Source organism: Ranitomeya variabilis, chromosome 7 (genome assembly GCF_051348905.1).
Source record: "Ranitomeya variabilis isolate aRanVar5 chromosome 7, aRanVar5.hap1, whole genome shotgun sequence".
Lineage (NCBI taxonomy): Eukaryota > Metazoa > Chordata > Amphibia > Anura > Dendrobatidae > Ranitomeya > Ranitomeya variabilis.
Genome location: NC_135238.1, coordinates 164,343,523 through 164,362,696, shown reverse-complemented (window position 1 = coordinate 164,362,696; position 19,174 = coordinate 164,343,523). Strand labels below are relative to the sequence as shown.

The 19,174-nt window shown below is 41.6% G+C and overlaps 1 protein-coding gene across 23 annotated transcripts in view; it reads right to left on the bottom strand.

Annotated features, from left to right (window-relative positions):
* Positions 1-19,174, bottom strand: part of UNC80 (unc-80 subunit of NALCN channel complex) — a 287,092-nt gene that overhangs the window by 71,577 nt on the left and 196,341 nt on the right. For all 23 annotated transcript variants that reach the window (XM_077272205.1, XM_077272209.1, XM_077272212.1 and 20 more), the window contains 12 exons: positions 18,179-18,313; positions 17,425-17,566; positions 12,920-13,016; positions 11,668-11,838; positions 11,013-11,105; positions 10,707-10,925; positions 10,412-10,612; positions 6,633-6,756; positions 6,310-6,435; positions 6,068-6,191; positions 5,699-5,905; positions 19-203 (listed from right to left, as the gene is read on the bottom strand). In XM_077272205.1, the coding sequence (XP_077128320.1) occupies positions 19-203; positions 5,699-5,905; positions 6,068-6,191; positions 6,310-6,435; positions 6,633-6,756; positions 10,412-10,612; positions 10,707-10,925; positions 11,013-11,105; positions 11,668-11,838; positions 12,920-13,016; positions 17,425-17,566; positions 18,179-18,313 (1,824 nt within the window). The remainder of the gene's footprint in view (positions 1-18; positions 204-5,698; positions 5,906-6,067; positions 6,192-6,309; positions 6,436-6,632; positions 6,757-10,411; positions 10,613-10,706; positions 10,926-11,012; positions 11,106-11,667; positions 11,839-12,919; positions 13,017-17,424; positions 17,567-18,178; positions 18,314-19,174) is intronic.

The window sequence follows — 19,174 nt, the reverse complement described above, 5'->3', positions numbered from 1 at the left end:
TATAAGGACAAAACCAACCTTGCACTGGATGAAGGGTCTCAGGAGTACAAATATTGGGATCCTTGTTCTTACAATGAAATCTAGGAAGTCCCATAGAGCTAAACCACCAACTTTCCTGAGGGCCATCTCTTTGACCTGTAGGCTAAGCTGATACCATTCACTCCCCAGCTGTCGTTCAAAGCAGACCAGAATAACTTTCAGAGCTGGGAAGTAATGACAGAAGGGGAGCGTATAATAATAGAATAGAGACAAAAACACCTACATAAACAACAATGCAAGTGCTTCTTCATAGGTCAACGTTCCATTTAACGAAGGACCTACTCTGGGAAGAACAGCTAAAAAATTAATTGTGACGTGAACCCACTTAAATTCTTCTGTCAGTAGAAATATTTTGTGTTTCCCAAAGACCACTAGATATCTGTCTAACCATATTGATCTCTCATAAAATTACATTATATTAGTTTCTGAACATATAGCTTCCTGGGTGGGTTATGTCATCCACTGCCCAGGATATGAATAGGCGGCCAGCAAGTAACATCCTTAAAGAGAAAGTGACAGCTTCCCCAAGCCACCCAAACCACCACCATATATTTATTTCTACCTTTATATCCATCCTAACAAGCCCATTTTATTGTTCTATTCATTACTACATATGGCAAAAATCGATTTTATAACTGGGGTTGTAATATGCTAATTAGTGGGTGACTAGTCTTTGGGGCATTGTTCTCCCTTTACTAATCAGCTCACTAATCATTTTATCACTAACCTGTGGATGTGAGTAATACGATTTGAAACAGCAGCGTCACCGCCAGCTCTTCGCAAATTTCAACCTTGCTGACAATTTGCAGTAAGCTGGGTGTACTCTCCACGGCCTAATTGGTGCACTGCGCACACCTAGGGAGGCAGCAGTGATGCAAACCTTTCCCGTTACCATCGGCTCTGCAAATCTCACAGCTGGCTCTGTCCTGTGTCACCACTGCATCCTTGGGTATGTGCACTGCGCCTATGAAGCTTGGTGCGTACATCCACCTTACATTGTCAGGTTTGCAAAGAGCCAGCAGTGATGCCACTCTTACAAATCATGTTATTCACACCTACAGGCATGTGGTAATGGATCGTCCCCATAGGGTAGTGGGGTACTCGGTAGCAGGTCCTTCGGTTCTCAAGGGGGATGTCACGGTGGCTGACCCAGTCCGTGGCCCTAGGGACGTCCGTGTAAAAGGGGAAAGGTCTTTAAAGGGATAATGTCGTGACGCCACCTGTGGTATTCGGTCAGGGTGACCGATGCTGCTTTAAGGGGTCCGCTGGGGTGATGTTATGGCAGCTAGATGTTATACTTTCCCACAGGTGAAGTATATCCCCAGGGCTTCCCAGTGTGTAGATGGTGGATGGTGTGAGGCGCAGTGAAAAACAAGGACACAAGGTTGCAGTCTCTTTACCTTTTTACTGAAGACTTCAGCATCCACAGTCCAGAGCACAAGATCACAGGGCAGGCAGAGTCCAGCCGGTCTGAAGGCAAATCCAGAGTCCCCTTATCCAGGTGGAAATCAGTAGCCTTCCTCTAGCGCCTGGGTGTTGTAGTACCTTACTGCTGAGCCTCTCCTGAGGTCCTCACAACTGTTGTAGATGTTCTAGATGTTATGTCTCTTTCTCTGTCCCCCTGATGGATAGGATAGGACAACCTGTATGACCGGTGGCCTGAGGCTTTTAACAGGGACTCTAGCACGCCCCGGCCTCTCATGGGTGCACTGCAACTCCTGAGTGTAGGTGAGGACAGGTAACTTGCAATTAGCTGTCCTGCCAGTCTCTGAAGTAAAGCGTAGAGATCCTTACTCCCTCGGTATTCTGGCTACCGGATTTCTGCACCTCAGAGGGAAGCAGCTTGCTCCTGGCTGATCTCCCTTTGATATTCCTCTCCTGCGCTCTGCTTTCCTGCACACTCTCTGCAATATGTTCTGCTTTAGGCTATGTTCACACGTTCAGGATTTCCATCCTTTTTTTTTCCTGACTGAATCTGCAGGTCTCTGCAGAAAACGCAGGTGCGTTTTTTGTGCGTTTTTGGTGCGTTTTTGGTGCGTTTTTGGTGCGTTTTTTAGTGCGGTTTTTTGTGCGTTTTTTTATGCAGTTTTCTCTGCAAATTGTCTGTGTTTGACACAAATAAAGCTTTAACTGCAGTGGGGGAAAAAAAAAAAAGAAATGATGTCATTTCCTTGTCCAACCCTTTTCTTCTTCCATCCTCCATTTTGGGACTAAACACCAAAATGAGTGGACGTGTTTTGAATGACAGCGCTCCGCGTTTTGCGCCGCATGCGTCACTGCAGCGCACGCATCCGGGCGCAGAGGACGCAGCAAGTTGCATTTTTGCTGCGTCCAAAATCAATCAAAAAAAGGACGCATGCGGCGCAAAACGCAGCGTTGTGCATGCGTTTTGCTGCGTTTTACTTTGCGTTGTGTGTTGCGGCGCCGACGCTGCGGCGCACAACGCAAATGTGAACATAGCCTAAGTGCCACGTATTTCAGTGCCACGTGCCACGTATTTAAGTGCCACGTGCCACATATTTCAGTGCCACGTATTTTAGTGCCACGTGCCACGTATTTAAGTGCCACGTGCCACGTATCTCAGTGCCACGTGCCACGTATTTAAGTGCCACGTGCCACGTATTGTGCCACGTGCCACGTATTTAAGTGCCACGTGCCACGTATTTTAGTGCCACGTGCCACGTGCCACATATTTAAGTGCCACGTGCCACGTATTTCAGTGCCACGTGCCACGTATTTCAGTGCCACGTATTTTAGTGCCACGTGCCACGTATTTAAGTGCCACGTGCCACGTATCTCAGTGCCACGTGCCACGTATTTAAGTGCCACGTGCCACGTATTGTAGTGCCACGTGCCACGTATTTAAGTGCCACGTGCCACGTATTTCAGTGCCACGTGCCACGTATTTAAGTGCCACGTGCCACATATTTCAGTGCCACGTGCCACGTATTTCAGTGCCACGTGCCACGTATCTCAGTGCCACGTGCCACGTATTTAAGTGCCACGTGCCACGTATTTTAGTGCCACGTGCCACATATTTCAGTGCCACGTGCCACGTATTTCAGTGCCACGTGCCACGTATTTCAGTGCCACGTGCCACGTATTTAAGTGCCACGTGCCACGTATCACGTATTTCAGTGCCACGTATTTAAGTGCCACGTGCCACGTATTTAAGTGACACGTATCATGTATTTAAGTGACACGTATCACGTATAAGTGACACGTGTCACGTATTTAAGTGACACGTATCACGTATAAGTGACACGTGTCACGTATTTAAGTGCCACGTATTTAAGTGCCACGTATCCCACGAAGATTTTCCATGGAGAACAGACACATCCAGAGATATGTCTGCTCTCCACGGATGCAGCAACACACTGACAGGAGCCATAGTTCCTGTCGGTGTGTCACTGCGCATGCGCGAGCGAGTTTACCGGCGGTCATTGACCCCGGCACTCTCGCTTAACGGCAGTGCTGCGTGGGAAAGTTCAACGCAGCTGTACTGCCGTTAACCGAGACGCCGGAGTCATTGAGCTCCGGGACAGTACGCGATACACTGCTAGGAGCTTCGCTCCTGGCAGTGTATCGCCGGAGAGCAGCCGATCGGCGTGGGACACTCGTTTTATGGATTCTGCGGACAGGGAGTATGAATTTGGTTTATTATTTTGGGATTTTTTCCTGGAGGATCGAGGGCTTCGCCTACAAGTGTGCTGTTGGTGAGTATATACTCTGTGTTATGTGTTGTATGTACTGTGTGTCATGTATGTGTATTGTGTGTTTGGTGTAACTTTACCATTGTGCTAAGTCGCCGGACACAGGGACAACTCTCCCATCCTAATACCGGATGGGAGTAGTAGTCCATACGGCGACAGCACAATGGAGGCACTAGCGTCGCATGGGGACACGCACACACACACGCATACACACACACACACACACACACACACACACACACACACACACACACACACACACATACATACACACACACACAGACACACATACCAAATCAATCAAACGGCCGACACGATCCCCATGCGCCGGTATGCCTCCATGTCTCTCCGCCCACGCACTTCCGGCCCCGCACTTCCGCCGGCTTCCCCGCACTTCCGGCTGCAGCGGTTCTGCACAACAAACCGCAGTAAAACCCGCAGATATATTTTTGATCTGCGGGTTTTACTGCGATTTTGACCTCACAATGGAGGTCTATGGGTGCAGAACCGCTGCGGTTCAGGAAGAAGAATTGACATGCTCCTTCTTTTTTCCGGGAGCTATTCAGCACGGCTTTTTTTTTTAAATTTCCGGACCATGTGCACAGTGTGTCCTGTTTTCCATAGGGTACAGTGTACTGTACCCTGCATGGAAAACAGCTGCGGAACCGCAGCGGCAAAACCGCCGCGATTCCGCGGTAAAAAACGCACTGTGTGAACATGGCCTTAGTGTCTTCTTCCAGGAGCTGCAGCCCTTCAGGCTCCAGGACTCCTTCCTCTCCCTCTGTCTTCCTGACAGGAACTGAACTCTGAACTCCCTTTCACTCCAGATCAGGATGTTTTATAGGGGAGCTCACCTAAAACAGGCTTAGAGCTCCCCCTTCTGGTCTGGAGTGTGAACATGTTGCATGCATTGTGTTTACCTGGTGAAGAGATCTCCTTTACTGCCTTCAAAAGTAACATCACTCCCCCCTAGAGGAGAATGGTATTACTGCAACGACCAGGACCCTGGGGCGCTGCAGTAATATTATTATTGGGATGACTAGTCTGAGAAAAACAATGCAGTCATGACTAGTCACCCACAAATTAGCATACCGCCACCTTGATTATAAAATTGATTTTTTGCATATGTAGTAATCAATAAGACAATAAAATGGATTTGTTAGAAAAGGTATGAAGGTTGCAATAAATACATGGTGGTGGTTTGGGGGATCTGGGGAAGCTGTCAGATTCCATTTAATTTAGAGTTGAAGGGTGAGGTCAACCCTTTCAAAAAAGAGATTATGATTTTTCGCATAAAGCACCACTTCAAATTTTGTCTAATCCTCTGTTTCCCATAGCACAATTTCAAATTTTCAGGGAGTTTAAATAAGGCTACTTTCACACTTGCGTTATTAGCAATCCGTCGCAATCCGTAGTTTTGGGCAAAAAACGGCTCCTGCAATTGTGCCCGCAGGATGCGTTTTTTGCCCATAGACTTGTATTAGAGATGGATCGCGATGGATGGCCACAAGTCGCGTCCGTCATGCAACGGATCCATCGTGTTCTGGCGGACTGTCGTCACGAAAAAACGTTCAATGTAACGTTTTTTCGTACGTCGCATCCGCCATTTTCTAACGCGCATGTGTGGCCGGAACTCCGCCCCCTCCTCCCCAGACTTCAAAATGGGCAGTGGATGCGTCGAAAAACTGCATCCGCTGCCCCACGTCGTGCACAAATTTCACAACGTGCGTCGGTACGTCGGCCCGACGCTTAGTGACGGACCCGTACCGACGCAAGTGTGAAGATTGCCTAAGTCTAAAGGTGTTTACCAATCTGTAATCAAGTTTATGGGTAAGAATCTGTCAACTTTTTTCAGAAACATTTATACCAGTCAGCAATGAATGTAAAATCCAAATGTAGCAAATACTGATAGTTGAGTAACAGAGCCCAACACATCAGAACCTTACCAAGATAGGCAGCTTGACTTGTGGAGTCAGCAAGTCCTTCCCTTCGCAGATCTTTCCCAGCATCTCCTGGGGTGGAGCAGTGAGCTGGTGAACTTTCCAGCATGAAGTTTTTACTGCGGGAAGTACTAATAATACGAGGGGGAAGAAGGATATTTATCACAGTCTGCATCAGCAAAAAAACTTCAGGCTGCTCCAACCAGGGACTATCTGTGGGGAAAAAAAGATAATGAGAAAAGTTGAGATGGACGGGTCAAGAATTAGAGCTTCAATTTATAGTGTTATAAAGGTGGGGTGACATTAGGCTCTTGCTGTAGCATTCATGTTGCTTGGTTGTATGAATGTATTTTCTGTGTTCATTGTTATTCAAACCTTTGCTTCCCGATCCTACTGTTAGCACAAAGGGAATGAGCAGGTTGAGCAGCATCCCTTCCCTCCTCTCCAGGTTAGTGAAAGGTGAGATCACGTGGCTCAGTGGGAAGTCATCTTTTAATGCCTATAAGGGAAAGAAAAAAAAATAAAGTTGACATTACAGACACAAGATTTAAAACTAAAGTTATTTTAGAAAAAGCACTATGTCTTTATAATGAAAGAAGATTTAATGTTTGTCCAACCTGTATCTGCAGGGCCACCAGCCTGACAACAGCTGTGCTAAAGGGCAGTGGAGGGGAGAGATATGGGCTGAGATGGAGTAGGGGCAACCCATCTGCAACACTAGATGGCCCCACCACACCCATAACCTGCAATGGAATCAAGTGAAGACAAGGAAGTTATAAGACACCTAGCACAGGAGAGAACAGCTCAAATATGAGACGGCACAAATCTGGTTACTTCTCCGCAGGCGGCTCCATGTAGCATGCAGGATTTAAGCACAGACACGGGGTCAGACACCAATGCAGCAACAGATCAGAAGACCCCATGGTTCCATCGTACTCACCAGATTCACACAAACATTGATCAGAGACCTAAGGTGAGGCAGGAAGGAAATGATTGGCTGCCTCTGAAGTGTCAAACAAACCCCCTCTATCAAATTGCTTGCAGGTTCCCACTCAACCTGCCGCCTGCAATACAAGGGGAAGCAAGGTTAGAAAAAAAACCTATACAAGTAATTGATGGACTTGAAATGGTGATCCTATGGTCAATACATCTTCTATGTTCAGAATGTGTTAAGATCTATATGCATCTAAGGAACTGCAAAGTGATATAAAAATTCACATGTTTAAACAACACTACTTATTCTGGTACACATATACAATTTGTGCACAAATATTAGGCTAGTATTTGGACCAAATCATCATTTTTATGCAGATTTACCATCTCTGTGCTGTATAAACTAGAATGTTTATTAAATGAAGCAGATCAGGTGATTTTTTTAAGCAGTGGTACAGAAAAAGTCTGCATCATTCAAGAAAATCATGATTGTTATGAAGGACAATGCTCCAGAACACAGAAGCTGAAGCGTCAAGACTGGGTCAAGAAATATCTGAAGACAGATTTTTCAAAGGTTTTATGGACTGATGAGAGGAGAGTGACTCTTGACGGACCAGATGAATGGGCCTAACGCTAGATCGGTAATAAGCAAAGACCTCCACTTCAACTGGAGTGGAGATGGGGTACTGCTATTGGCTGGTATTATTAAACATTAACTAGATTGACTTTTTTGGGTTGAAGATGGAATGAAAATCAACTCCTAATCATTCTGCCAGTTTTTAGAAAACACTTTCTTCAAGTCATTATCTTTTAAGAAATCCATGATTTTTATGCAGGACAATGTTCCATGCATCAAAATCTCCACTGCTCGGCTGCCTGTAAAGGACTTAAAAATGAACGAATAATGACATGGCCCCTTCTTCACCTGACCTAAACACTATTGAGAACTTGTGGGCCCTTCTTACATGGGAGATTTATGGTAAATGAAAATAGTCCTTCTCTTATCACTGTCTGGGAGGCTGTGGTTGGTGCTGCCCAAAAAGTTGTTTGTTGACAGATTAAGAAACCTTTAGACTACATAGATAGAAGGCTTATGTCTGTTATTGAAAATAAGTATATCTAGATTGGTCACTGATATTTTTTTTAAATGTCCAAAATGTGTTTTTTTTGTACATTTGTTTAGTTATTCTCACTGTAACAGATTAAAATAAACAATTGAGATGAGAAATGTATGTTTTTCATTTAGTTGCATAATAATGATGCACAATAATAGTAGCCCAATAATTATGCACATATAGAAATTCTCTTAAGACAGACAAAACTGTACAGGCCCTTGTGTATATTACCCTGAACCTGCGACATCACAGTATTTTTCACATATTATTCTGAAATTGGGACCTTTTGTTAAACTACATGGGTAACCATAACTTGCAATAATCAACAACATTATGATAAAGACCCTGGAAGGGTTGAAATGTTTGTAATTTTGTCACTCATCTCTAGGCACCTTCATGTTAATCACCTAAGCTAAGAGTGTGGGGTGAATTTTCTTGTCATAGGGGCGCGCTGTAAACATGCCCCCAGCCCTGATTGACCCTGGCTCTACATTGCTGTCAGTCAGGGCTGGGGTTGCAGTTACAGCAACTGCTCTGTATTCTCAGAGCGTGACTGAACAAGCGCCGCTTCCATGACTGAACACCGAATGATGGTGGGGAGAATAAACATATTTTTCTCACCGCTGAATTCGAAGACCGGCAGGTTTGAGTATGGAGGAGAGGTGCCATTTCCAGAGGTATTTTTTAATCTCCCAAGGCTTATTAATAAGGAGTAGTGATGAGTGACTGTGCTCGTTACTCGAGATTTCCGAGCATGGTCGGGTGTTTTCCGAGTATTTTGGGTGGGCTCAGAGATTATGTTTGTGTCTCCACAGCTGCATGATTTGTGGCTGCTAGACAGCCTGAATACATGTGGGGATTTTCTATCAAACAGGCAATCCCCACATGCATTCAGGCTGTCTAGAAGCCGCAAATCATGCAGCTGCGGTGACTCAAGCATAATCTCCGAGCACGCCCAAAATACTCGGAGAACACCCGAGCATGCTTGGAAATCTCGAGTAACGAGCACACTCGTTCATCACTAATAAGAAGTTGTTCAGTAGTGGATGACCCCGTTATGTTCATATCCTATATTCTACAGTACTATTGTTTATCAGGTATCACGTCCCAGTGAAATAATAACTCTAAAGCTTTTTTCATGCTTGTATTGTAACAAAATTGTGACAGCATTTCTTGACTATTTTTTTTTTTCAAATTGATACCAAGAACCTCCTGGACCCTATTTACTTAGCGCCTCCTGACATCTCTGGCAAACAGTTGATTTTGCCAGGGAAAACATATAACCAGTCCAGCATTGTGGGGAAATGTACTACATGTAGACTCTCTTGATAAAACACACATACTCAGATTGCGTCTACATTCTGATTCATAGAAAACATTTCTGAGAAGGAATCTCTCCTATGAAGATAGGGCTTTAGGGACAAAGGTTTTCCTCATAAGACGATCCAGTTAGTGAAATCCATTAGATCTCAGTCCAGGTTCTGATATTTTTTTATGACAGTTATAGGACTGCAGACTATTCTTTTGAAAAATTATTGGACAAATCACATAAAAAATTCAGCAAATTGTACCATCACTGTATTTCTGCAGCCATAATTCCCACTACACTTGCAGTGCACCAGAGCAAGCAGTATAATGGCACTGAACCAGGAGTTCCTCCTAATGGAGGCTCCAACGCAAGTGAGAACCGAGCCCTACACAAATACTAAGCTTTTTATATAAATAATTTGTAAAGTAAAAACCTATGGTTTAAATAGAAGTACTTTCCACCAAGACAGTTAATGAAGAGCACATTATGTTTAAGTATTTGTTTTGTTTCCCAATATGTATGTACACACTATTCCACCCATACAGGATCTTGCTAAAAGTTTAGGTCTGGAGAACATACTGTTGTAATTCTCTTGCTGCACGAGATGAATTGCTAAATGCACAACGTTATTACATTAATTTACATTTCTGGAGATTATGGCCACATTTCCTCAAAGACGAAATCCTGCCAATATGATCATGTGATCTGTCATAGATACATGAACAAATAACACATTTGCGAATGTCCTTTTTTCCATCTTCTATTTTTACAATGGGGCAATAGGACTCCTATTGTCCTGAAAGGTTGGAGTTCCTTTTTGTCACAGCCTATACAGCCATAAAATTATGTCATCAGAATATACCTTCAAAGCAGATATATAAATGTACTAAACATTAACCCTATAATTTAATGGGATTTTCCCATGAACATTTGGCCATATGGATGATGTCCCAGTCACACATTACATGATCGTCTGTATATTTAAACAGATGCAATATATTTACTGACTACACTTTTCCCCACCAGTAGAACTAAGTTGAAGACTTAACAATTACCAATGCATAGGCTCCATGGGTTACATACATTATTTCAGTATAAAGCAAAAAACTATTTCATATATATCCAATTAAATAAAAATACCTTGTCATTTTATTTTATTTAGACATTCAACCAGTGAATATAATTTTTTTACCTACCTGTTATTTAGAAAATGTTTAAATTCATTTCCTCTGCTATTGCCCAAAGAACCCACGACAACTTGGTTGTGGCCAGTAGCAGAGGAAAGTAACTTGTATTTCATGCCCTTACTTCAAGGTTTGCAACATCAGAAACGCAAGAAATGTTTCTGTAGCATCTGCTCACCTTAAAGTTGGCATTTTGTGTATTTTATTAAACATACGATCCAGCCTCTTTAAGATGAGGATAAGGGCTGGCCGCACTGCCTCCGCTGACCAGTCGGTGATGGGAAGCATCTCCATGATGTAACGCTTTAGACCTCTACTCTCCATGGTCTGTGTGTCATAAGGTGCCAACTTCAAGAGGGAGTGAGCTATCTCTGCTAACCTATCAAAAATATGAAATGAGAAACACATTTATCCATTTGCTACATAAGTATCAGTCAATGTATTGGTGTTTCGTCATTTAGTAGGACACATACCTCATGTGTGACTTGACATCGAGGAGTTCCAGCGAGGTTACCCTTGGTTCTCCAGCCAGATTTTGCAGAATTTTTAATCTAGGTCCACAATGTTTGTAAAATTCTGTGCAGATATTAAGTAGGGACTCTCGAGGTCTTCGAAACTCTTCCCTTGCAATTCTTTCATCAAGCTCCTCTCTAGGTAGCCCTTGGCCTTCTTCCAGCAGATGAAGGTTATCTCTGAAATATAGGAAGTTATTAAATTTTTTTTTTGACACACAGTAGTACAAGTAGTAGGACCTTTGAGGCAGTTAACAAAGCTCTTACCTCAAGTTGACTCCAGCTGACATTGTGTGATTGGCCGTTGTGGCACCTTTGTGACCCTGGTCACCTCGGCTCATCTGAGGAGCAGTCATCGGCCTAAAAATAATTCAGCATCACCTTTAAGTCAATTTTCTAAATGATAGATAGCATATTTTCCAAAGTGAAAAAAATTGAATGGGAATGAAAGCCTGAAGAGAAATTAAAGGGTATGTGCACACAACGTCTTTTTCAGGCGAGTAAGCTAAGAAAGCTGCCCGAAAAAATGCTAGAAAAAAAAATGAATACATGCAATGTAAAAATGACCTACTGTGTTTTCTTGGAATGTCATCTGCTTGCAAAACTCAGTGGGTATGCCGATGTGTAAAACTTGTCATGTGCACAAACACTAAACAGGTTACATAGACAATGTGTTCACCCATCCACATTAAATTAAAGCTTCCACCGAGTTTCATTTTACTTTACAATTCATCTGGATATTAGGGGGTTGTAGAGATTAAAGTGGGATATTTGAACTACCCACACTGGTCAACCTTATTGAACTATTTACCCACCATTGTGATCCCTTTTCTCTGTAGTAATATGGAGGCAGGGTACATATTAACAAATGATTAGTAAAGGAAATGTTTGATAAATTCTACCACTAGAATTAAGCAGAGACCTTGTCAGTGCCTCTACGCTGTACAGGAGGGCCTGAAGAGATGTGGCGAGAGCAGCAGTGGCAGCAATTTCCTCACGTGCCGCTGAAACAGTTTCCAGCTGGGACGTCTGGCGTTTTAGCTTCTGCAGGTAGCAGGGAACCAGTGCTTCCAACACCATCAGCATCTGGAGGCTGAGAAGTAAATTGTAAAAAACAGCATTGGCAATTAATGAAATGACATTTCCATGTATATAATGCCTGATTGAATACTTGTATTCTTTTTCATTTTTATGATTCAGGCTAGCGAAGCGGCCACAGTAAGTCATCCTACCCTTGTTGGGTGCAGATATGACATCGTACACATTCAGCTAACAGTTTTGTCTGCATTGTGCTTTTTAATCTCTATGTGTTATAAATTGATTTATCACCAGGCGTTGACTATGGACATGGTCAGTGAAATACAGACGTTACCTTTTTATTACGATAAAGAACACATGTTATATCATTTTTATTGCATGTATGGGGAAATCTCCTTAATTTGTTCTCTGCTTGCTCATAAAGCTTCCAGTACTTGCTCACAGAAATTCATTAAAAGTAAATTTCAATAATCAGGAAAAATACATCTATGTCAAGCAAACAAAACATGGTGTAACTCAGGAATAAAAGTATTTGGTAAACATTTTTATGGATACATTTTCACATTTTCTTTCTATTATTCTATCTGTTTGAAAGATGAAAGAAACCAAGCTTAAGGCGCTTCCACTTGATGATACCGAGGCTCCAAAAATATGCATTGAATACAACTCTTTATTTATATAAGGCCTCTACTATACAATTGCTAAAGAATGTAAAATTAATCTAAAAGCAAAACGCGTTTCGGCTCTCCAGCCATCATCAGGTGTAACTTTCATTACACCTGATGAAGGCTGGATAGTCGAAACGCATTGTGTTTTTAGAATACTTTTTCATTCTTTAGCAATTTTATGTTAGTAGTCTTTTACAAATAAAATACTTTTATTCAACACATATTTTTGGAACCTTGGTATCTGAGTGAAAGTGCATTTAGCTTTCTTTCTTATTTTCTATTCACTTCACGTTGGATCCTTTTCAAGGAATTGTCGAGGATCAATACTGGATATTTGTTCTTCCCAGATAGATAGCTCTCCCTTATTCCCCTATTTTCTCAGGTAACACCCTACAATCTATCGTATTTGATTATATTTATTGCTGCCTGGTCTAATAGAAAATACATGAAATGATAAGAAACAGTTACCTGCGGAATGACTCTGGGGCATAAGCCACTACTGTCACACAGAGCTTAATGCATTCACTAATGGAGAAGGCCATGTCTTCATTGCCATAGCAAAAATCTGCACAAAGAAATATCAAGATCTACTGTTATTAACTAAATTACACTTAATGCACAATAGCCTTATCTTGATCATGACAATTAAAAATATTTAGCTGCATAAACACCTAGCTATGGCGCCATCATGGAATTTCCATTCTGCATTGTACACTACAAATTTAAGAACTTTCTATATTCTTGTGGATTTATGAATGAAAACTGGAGGTTAACTGAACAAGCATCAGGAAAGGCTTAAAGAGGACCTGTCACTAAATAAAAAGAGAAACAGTTATTCCTCTTTTTAATTCACATTACTATCCTAAGCATGCCAATATATATTCTAACGATGGTAACCTGTATGGTGCCCTACTCACCGTGGTTATCACGTGGCTCACTGGGTTTTGTCTCTTGCAGCATTGCTGCATCTTAGGGTTGTTTCTATCTTGACTTATGGGTTGTGGCTGGTCTCTGCAGGAATTTAACCCCATGTGTCCTGCAGATTAGGTTCCCCGGCGTATCCCGTGTCAGCCGACTCTATATCTGGCAGCTCCACCTACCACTCACCACCAAAACGTTTCATAGTGAGCTTGCTCTGCTAGCGTCCAGTTTGTGCTTGTCTGTTTGTTTCTTCCCATTACTGACCCGACTTGTGTATCTGTACTATCTGACCTCTCCACTCCTGACCTCGGCTACATATCTTGAACCTATGCTGCTTGCCCCGTCCTTGGACTCTCTGACCTCGTTTTTATCTTTACCCTCCTGTACCTTGACCCTCCAGTCAGCTGCTGCAGTCCCGAGGAACACCCTTGGATGGTCCTTGGTATCTACCGATGGTCCAGCTTATTCTCACCACCAGAGGATCTAGTGAAGACCCGGTAGACACCTAGTCACGCGCCTCCAGGGTAAGCCCGGCCCGTGGCGCAGTGGTTTCACATATATATATTTTTAATCCGTTTTTATCGGGTTCCAGAGATATAAGTATTTTGATTTAGTGATCAGTTTTATGGTCATTACAATGGGGCATGGTCCACAGGATATTTATGCAGTGTAGCATTAAAGACACTCCTGCAGAGAATCCTGTGAGACACGCTCCATTGGAAAGATCATAGCACTAGAAAAGGCCATATCTCTGGAACTTCATGGTGGATTTTAAAAAGAAAACAAACAAACTAATTACTCAGAGGAGCAGCAGGAATAAAAAAATAAGAGCAAAAACGGACTATTTTTCACCCGTTGACAGGTTCTCTTTAACCCCTTCATGTCCCTACATTCCATGTACTGAGCCCGCATGTTTTCTGGCATGTCAGCTGATTTCATCAGCTGACATGTGCCTCTAACAACCACAGGTGGAATCGCAATCCAACCGTGGCTGTTAACATGCTAAAAATGCTGCTTTCAATCTCCAACAGCAACATTTAACACTAATCCTGCCCATCAATGCCCATGTCACATGACTGTGGGGCGCAATGGGTTGGTATGACAACCAGGGTCTGCAGGAGACCCCTGTGGTTATCATTGCCGATCTGCCATGAGCGCCGTCCTATGAGTGGCGCTCATAGCAGAAGATCATTTTAGCTCCATATAGCAATGTTAAAGCCCTGCTATGTGTAGCAGAGGCGATTGGATGATCGTAGCTTCTAGTCTCCCATGAAGACTATTGAAGCAAGTGAAAAAAATGTTTTTAAAAATATGAAAAAAAAAAAAGAAAAAAGTTCAAATCACCCCCTTTTGCCCCATTCAGAATAAAACAATAAAAAGGTGCAAAAATACACTGCGTTCAGAAACGCCTGATCTATCAAAATGTAAAAAGAATAAATCTGATCGGTAAACGGTGTAATGAAAAAAAAAAAAAATCAAAATGCTAGAATTATGTTATTTTTGGTAGCCGCAATATTGCAATAAAATGCAGTAACAGGCGATCAAAAGACTGCATCTACCCCAAAATGGTATCAATAAAAATGTCAGCTCGAAGCACAAAAAATAAGCCCTCACCCAGCCCCAGATATCGAAAAATGGAGATGCTACAGTACAGGTCTCGGAAAATGGCGCCATTTTTTATTTTTTGCAAACTTTGGATTTTTTTACCACTTAAATAAAAGCAGAATTTATACATGTTTGGTATCTGTGAACTTCTAATGACCTGGAGAATAATAATGGCAGGTCAGTTTTAGCATTTAGTGAACATGGTAAAAAAAACAAGAAAAAAATTGCACTTTTTTTGCAATTTCACCGCACTTTGAATTTATTTCCCCTTTTCCAGTATACAATATAGTAAAATCAATGGTGTCATTCAAAAGTACAACCCGTCACGCAAAAAACAATCCCTCACACAACCATATAAAAAAGTCATAGCTCTGGGAAGAAATGCAACAAAAAACTGAAAGGCAAAAACAGAAAACCACAAGGTCATGAAGGGATTAAAAACACACAATCCTCCATGTAGATGATGTCTATTGAGTTGCCTGCATATTGCAATAACGTGAAATATTACTGTGACACATGTGAAGCCTCACTGTTTTTGCAGCAAATATATCATGATTTAAGGATTAACCGACAAACTAATTCAGCGTATGAGATCAAAATTTAGTTCACAGGACATACACTATGCTAAAACGTCACTGTTATTAATTTCTTTAAAATATCAAGATAGTATCAAAGACAAACTAATTTGTATAAAAAGATGCTGATTGTTTGGGCACCAACTCTGTCTGGGCAATACCTGATGGACATTATCCCTTCTGGCCTTTATACTACCTAACAAACGTCTTGCACAGATTTATTATTAATCACATATGCCTTATGTGATTAATGCTTTTAATTCGTTTTAGTGAATCACATTGGGTCTTTATTGCAATGGACCTAGTGATCTCTATTACTATGTGGATCGTCTATCTATAATGCTGTATTTAACCTGACCAAATGCTACATCTTACATCTGACTTTGTGATTTGACCAATTTGAATGGTGATGGTGGTTATTGTACTTCTAATATCAACCACCGCTTCTGGCTTGAATGGCTTGATAGGGCCTACTAAGGTGAATATTTGGTGAGCAGGGGCGCCATTTGCATCTCTAGGGTGCAAACCTCCTGGGACAGGATAGACCAGTATTGGGGTCACCACAGCCTATTTTCTATCCCCCTTCCTAGACATTTTTGGTCAGGGGTACTTACATTAGTTAGTCACATACACTCACCGGCCACTTTATTAGGTACACCATGCTAGTAACTGGTTGGACCCCCTTTTGCCTTCAGAACTGCCTCAATTCTTCGTGGCATAGATTCAACAAGGTGCTGGAAGCATTCCTCAGAGATTTTGGTCCATATTGACATGATGGCATCACACAGTTGCCGCAGATTTGTCGGCTGCACATCCCAAAGATGCTCCATACAAGGCAGGATGGATCCATGCTTTCATGTTGTTTACGCCAAATTCTGACCCTACCATCCGAATGTCGCAGCAGAAATCGAGACTCATCAGACCAAGCAACGTTTTTCCAATCTTCTACTGTCCAATTTCGATGAGCTTGTACAAATTGTAGCCTCAGTTTCCTGTTCTTAGCTGAAAGGAGTGGTACCCGGTGTGGTCTTCTGCTGCTGTAGCCCATCTGCCTCAAAGTTCGACGCACTGTGCGTTCAGAGATGCTCTTAGGCCTACCTTGGTTGTAACGGGTGGCGATTTGAGTCACTGTTGCCTTTCTATCAGCTCGAACCAGTCTGCCCATTCTCCTCTGACCTCTGGCATCAACAAGGCATTTCCGCCCACAGAACTGCCGCTCACTGGATTTTTTTTCTTTTTCGGACCATTCTCTGTAAACCCTAGAGATGGTTGTGCGTGAAAATCCCAGTAGATCAGCAGTTTCTGAAATACTCAGACCAGCCCTTCTGGCACCAACAACCATGCCACGTTCAAAGGCACTCAAATCACCTTTCTTCCCCATACTGATGATCGGTTTGAACTGCAGGAGATTGTCTTGACCATGTCTACATGCCTAAATGCACTGAGTTGCCGCCATGTGATTGGCTGATTAGAAATTAAGTGTTAACAAGAAGTTGGACAGGTGTACCTAATAAAGTGGCCGGTGAGTGTATATGCTGTTTTTATACAAATTTGTTTCTCTTTGATACTATCTTATTTTAAAGAAATTAATAAAAGTGATGTTTTAATATCGTGCATGTCCTGTGAACTAAATGTATCATGATTTACTATCAAACAAATTGCATTGTGTGGCTCCAATTAAACTAATACATAAAATGTCATTTTAGCAACAACATGAAAAAATCTGTCAGGATGCCCTATACTTTATTGTGAGACTTTCCTTATAAAATAGAAATCCATAAAGTGGGATAAAAAAAATACTGAATTCAGTTGCCTAAAAATTGTAACATTTCTTTATGTAATATGGTATGTTAGATATTAATAATTAGTTACCCAATGATTTAAGGGGTCGTTCAGCCTTAACCAACTCCAATATGTCTAGAATATCTGGTGTTTCTCCCTCCAACGACTGTAGAAGGTCAAACAGACACTGAGAAGACACTCCTTTACTGGATGAGCCACTATTCACTCCATCCTGGAAGTTAGAAAAAAACAAGCCACTATTATTATTATCAAGCTAACATATTCAGACTAGAGACAGCTTTTTATCTTATAATTAAAAAGATTAATATTATGTTGTCAAAAAAGTAAGAGATGGACAGATAACAACTCTGCTAGTGATAACTAAGACTTGTTCTCTCCACAAGGAGAGATTTTTTTCCCTTAGACCTCAGTCAGGGCCTCTCATACATCCAAATCAGATGTCTTGCTTTGCACTGAGGAGGAGCAACAACCTGAAACATGTGTTTGCAAATAGAGATGCTGATTTGACTTTATCCTAAGCTATGGGGCAAGGTTCGTTAAAGGGTCTATATAGACTTTTATGATTGCTACTTCCAATAAATGGCACTAAAGTTCCAGTCATCTTCCTCTCTGAAGAGGCAAATTGCACAGTATTTGTTCATCATTCACTCGGTCAATGAATCTGCCTTCTATTGTATGCTACTAATAAAGTGTAAAATGGAATTACAGAACAGTAATAACCTAATAATGATCTAGAAAACCAAAATGAAATCTAAATTAGTTGACAGGATTGCAATGGCACTGTGATGAAATAGTGATAGAAGGTCTTAAAAATAAATCTCACTGGAAGGTCAAGCAGAGGAGCAACGCTGGCAAACAACTGAAGCACAAATGGTTTACGGTGCAGTACATAAAACTGTCGGCAGGCAAACTCAATAGCTTGACGAAGCTGTGGGTTACTTTCATAGTCAGCATACACCTGAAAAAGAATAATAATGGTTCAAGTTTATTTACAATGATAAGACCCAAGATTAGACAGTAATCTGTGGTTGCACAGGTAGCAAAAAGCACCGATATTACTCTGGTATGAAACTAGTGTCAGGCTAGTCTCTGTTGGCAATGACACACTGTACCAATATGTGACTGTCACTGTCAGTAGCGAATCTTGATGATTTGTGTGCTTAAGAGAATTCAGACAGCCATTAATTACCGCACTGATAGCAGCCAAGGCTCTAAGGTCAGGGATTTCTGAGTGTGACACTCACACTCCATACTGAATGAATCGAGATGTTTTGAAAATTTTGTTTCCAATTTTTCATTATTTGCATATCGCTAACATGTCTATAGAGCCTGTAATTTCCACAATTCTACATGGTTTCCACCTGTTGAGCGCTGAAAAAACAAATCCCTCTCAAAAATGATGTCCCCTTCTCCCAACTAGTTCTGTAAAAGGCTAGCTGTCACACATTGACTATAATCTAAAAATTAAAAGGCTGTGTTGATGACAAAATATAAATTTTGCGCTGGTTTGGGGTTTAGGAGCACTTTGGATTTGAGCTGCACTATTTTAGGTTTACATATGGCAAAAAAAAATGAAAGGCTATAAGCTATCTTATTGCTACTCAAAAATAATGTATCATTGTAGTTTTCCTTATATTTGTAGTGTATATAAATTTATAGATAACATTTGAATGCGGGCAAAACATACTAAGGAAACACCACTTAGAAACATCAAAATCATGTTTTTTTGTCACAGAAAAAATTGTCACATCAGAGTTTTTTTGAAGTAATATTGTAATATATATGTGTAATATGTAAGATATAACATCACATATATTCC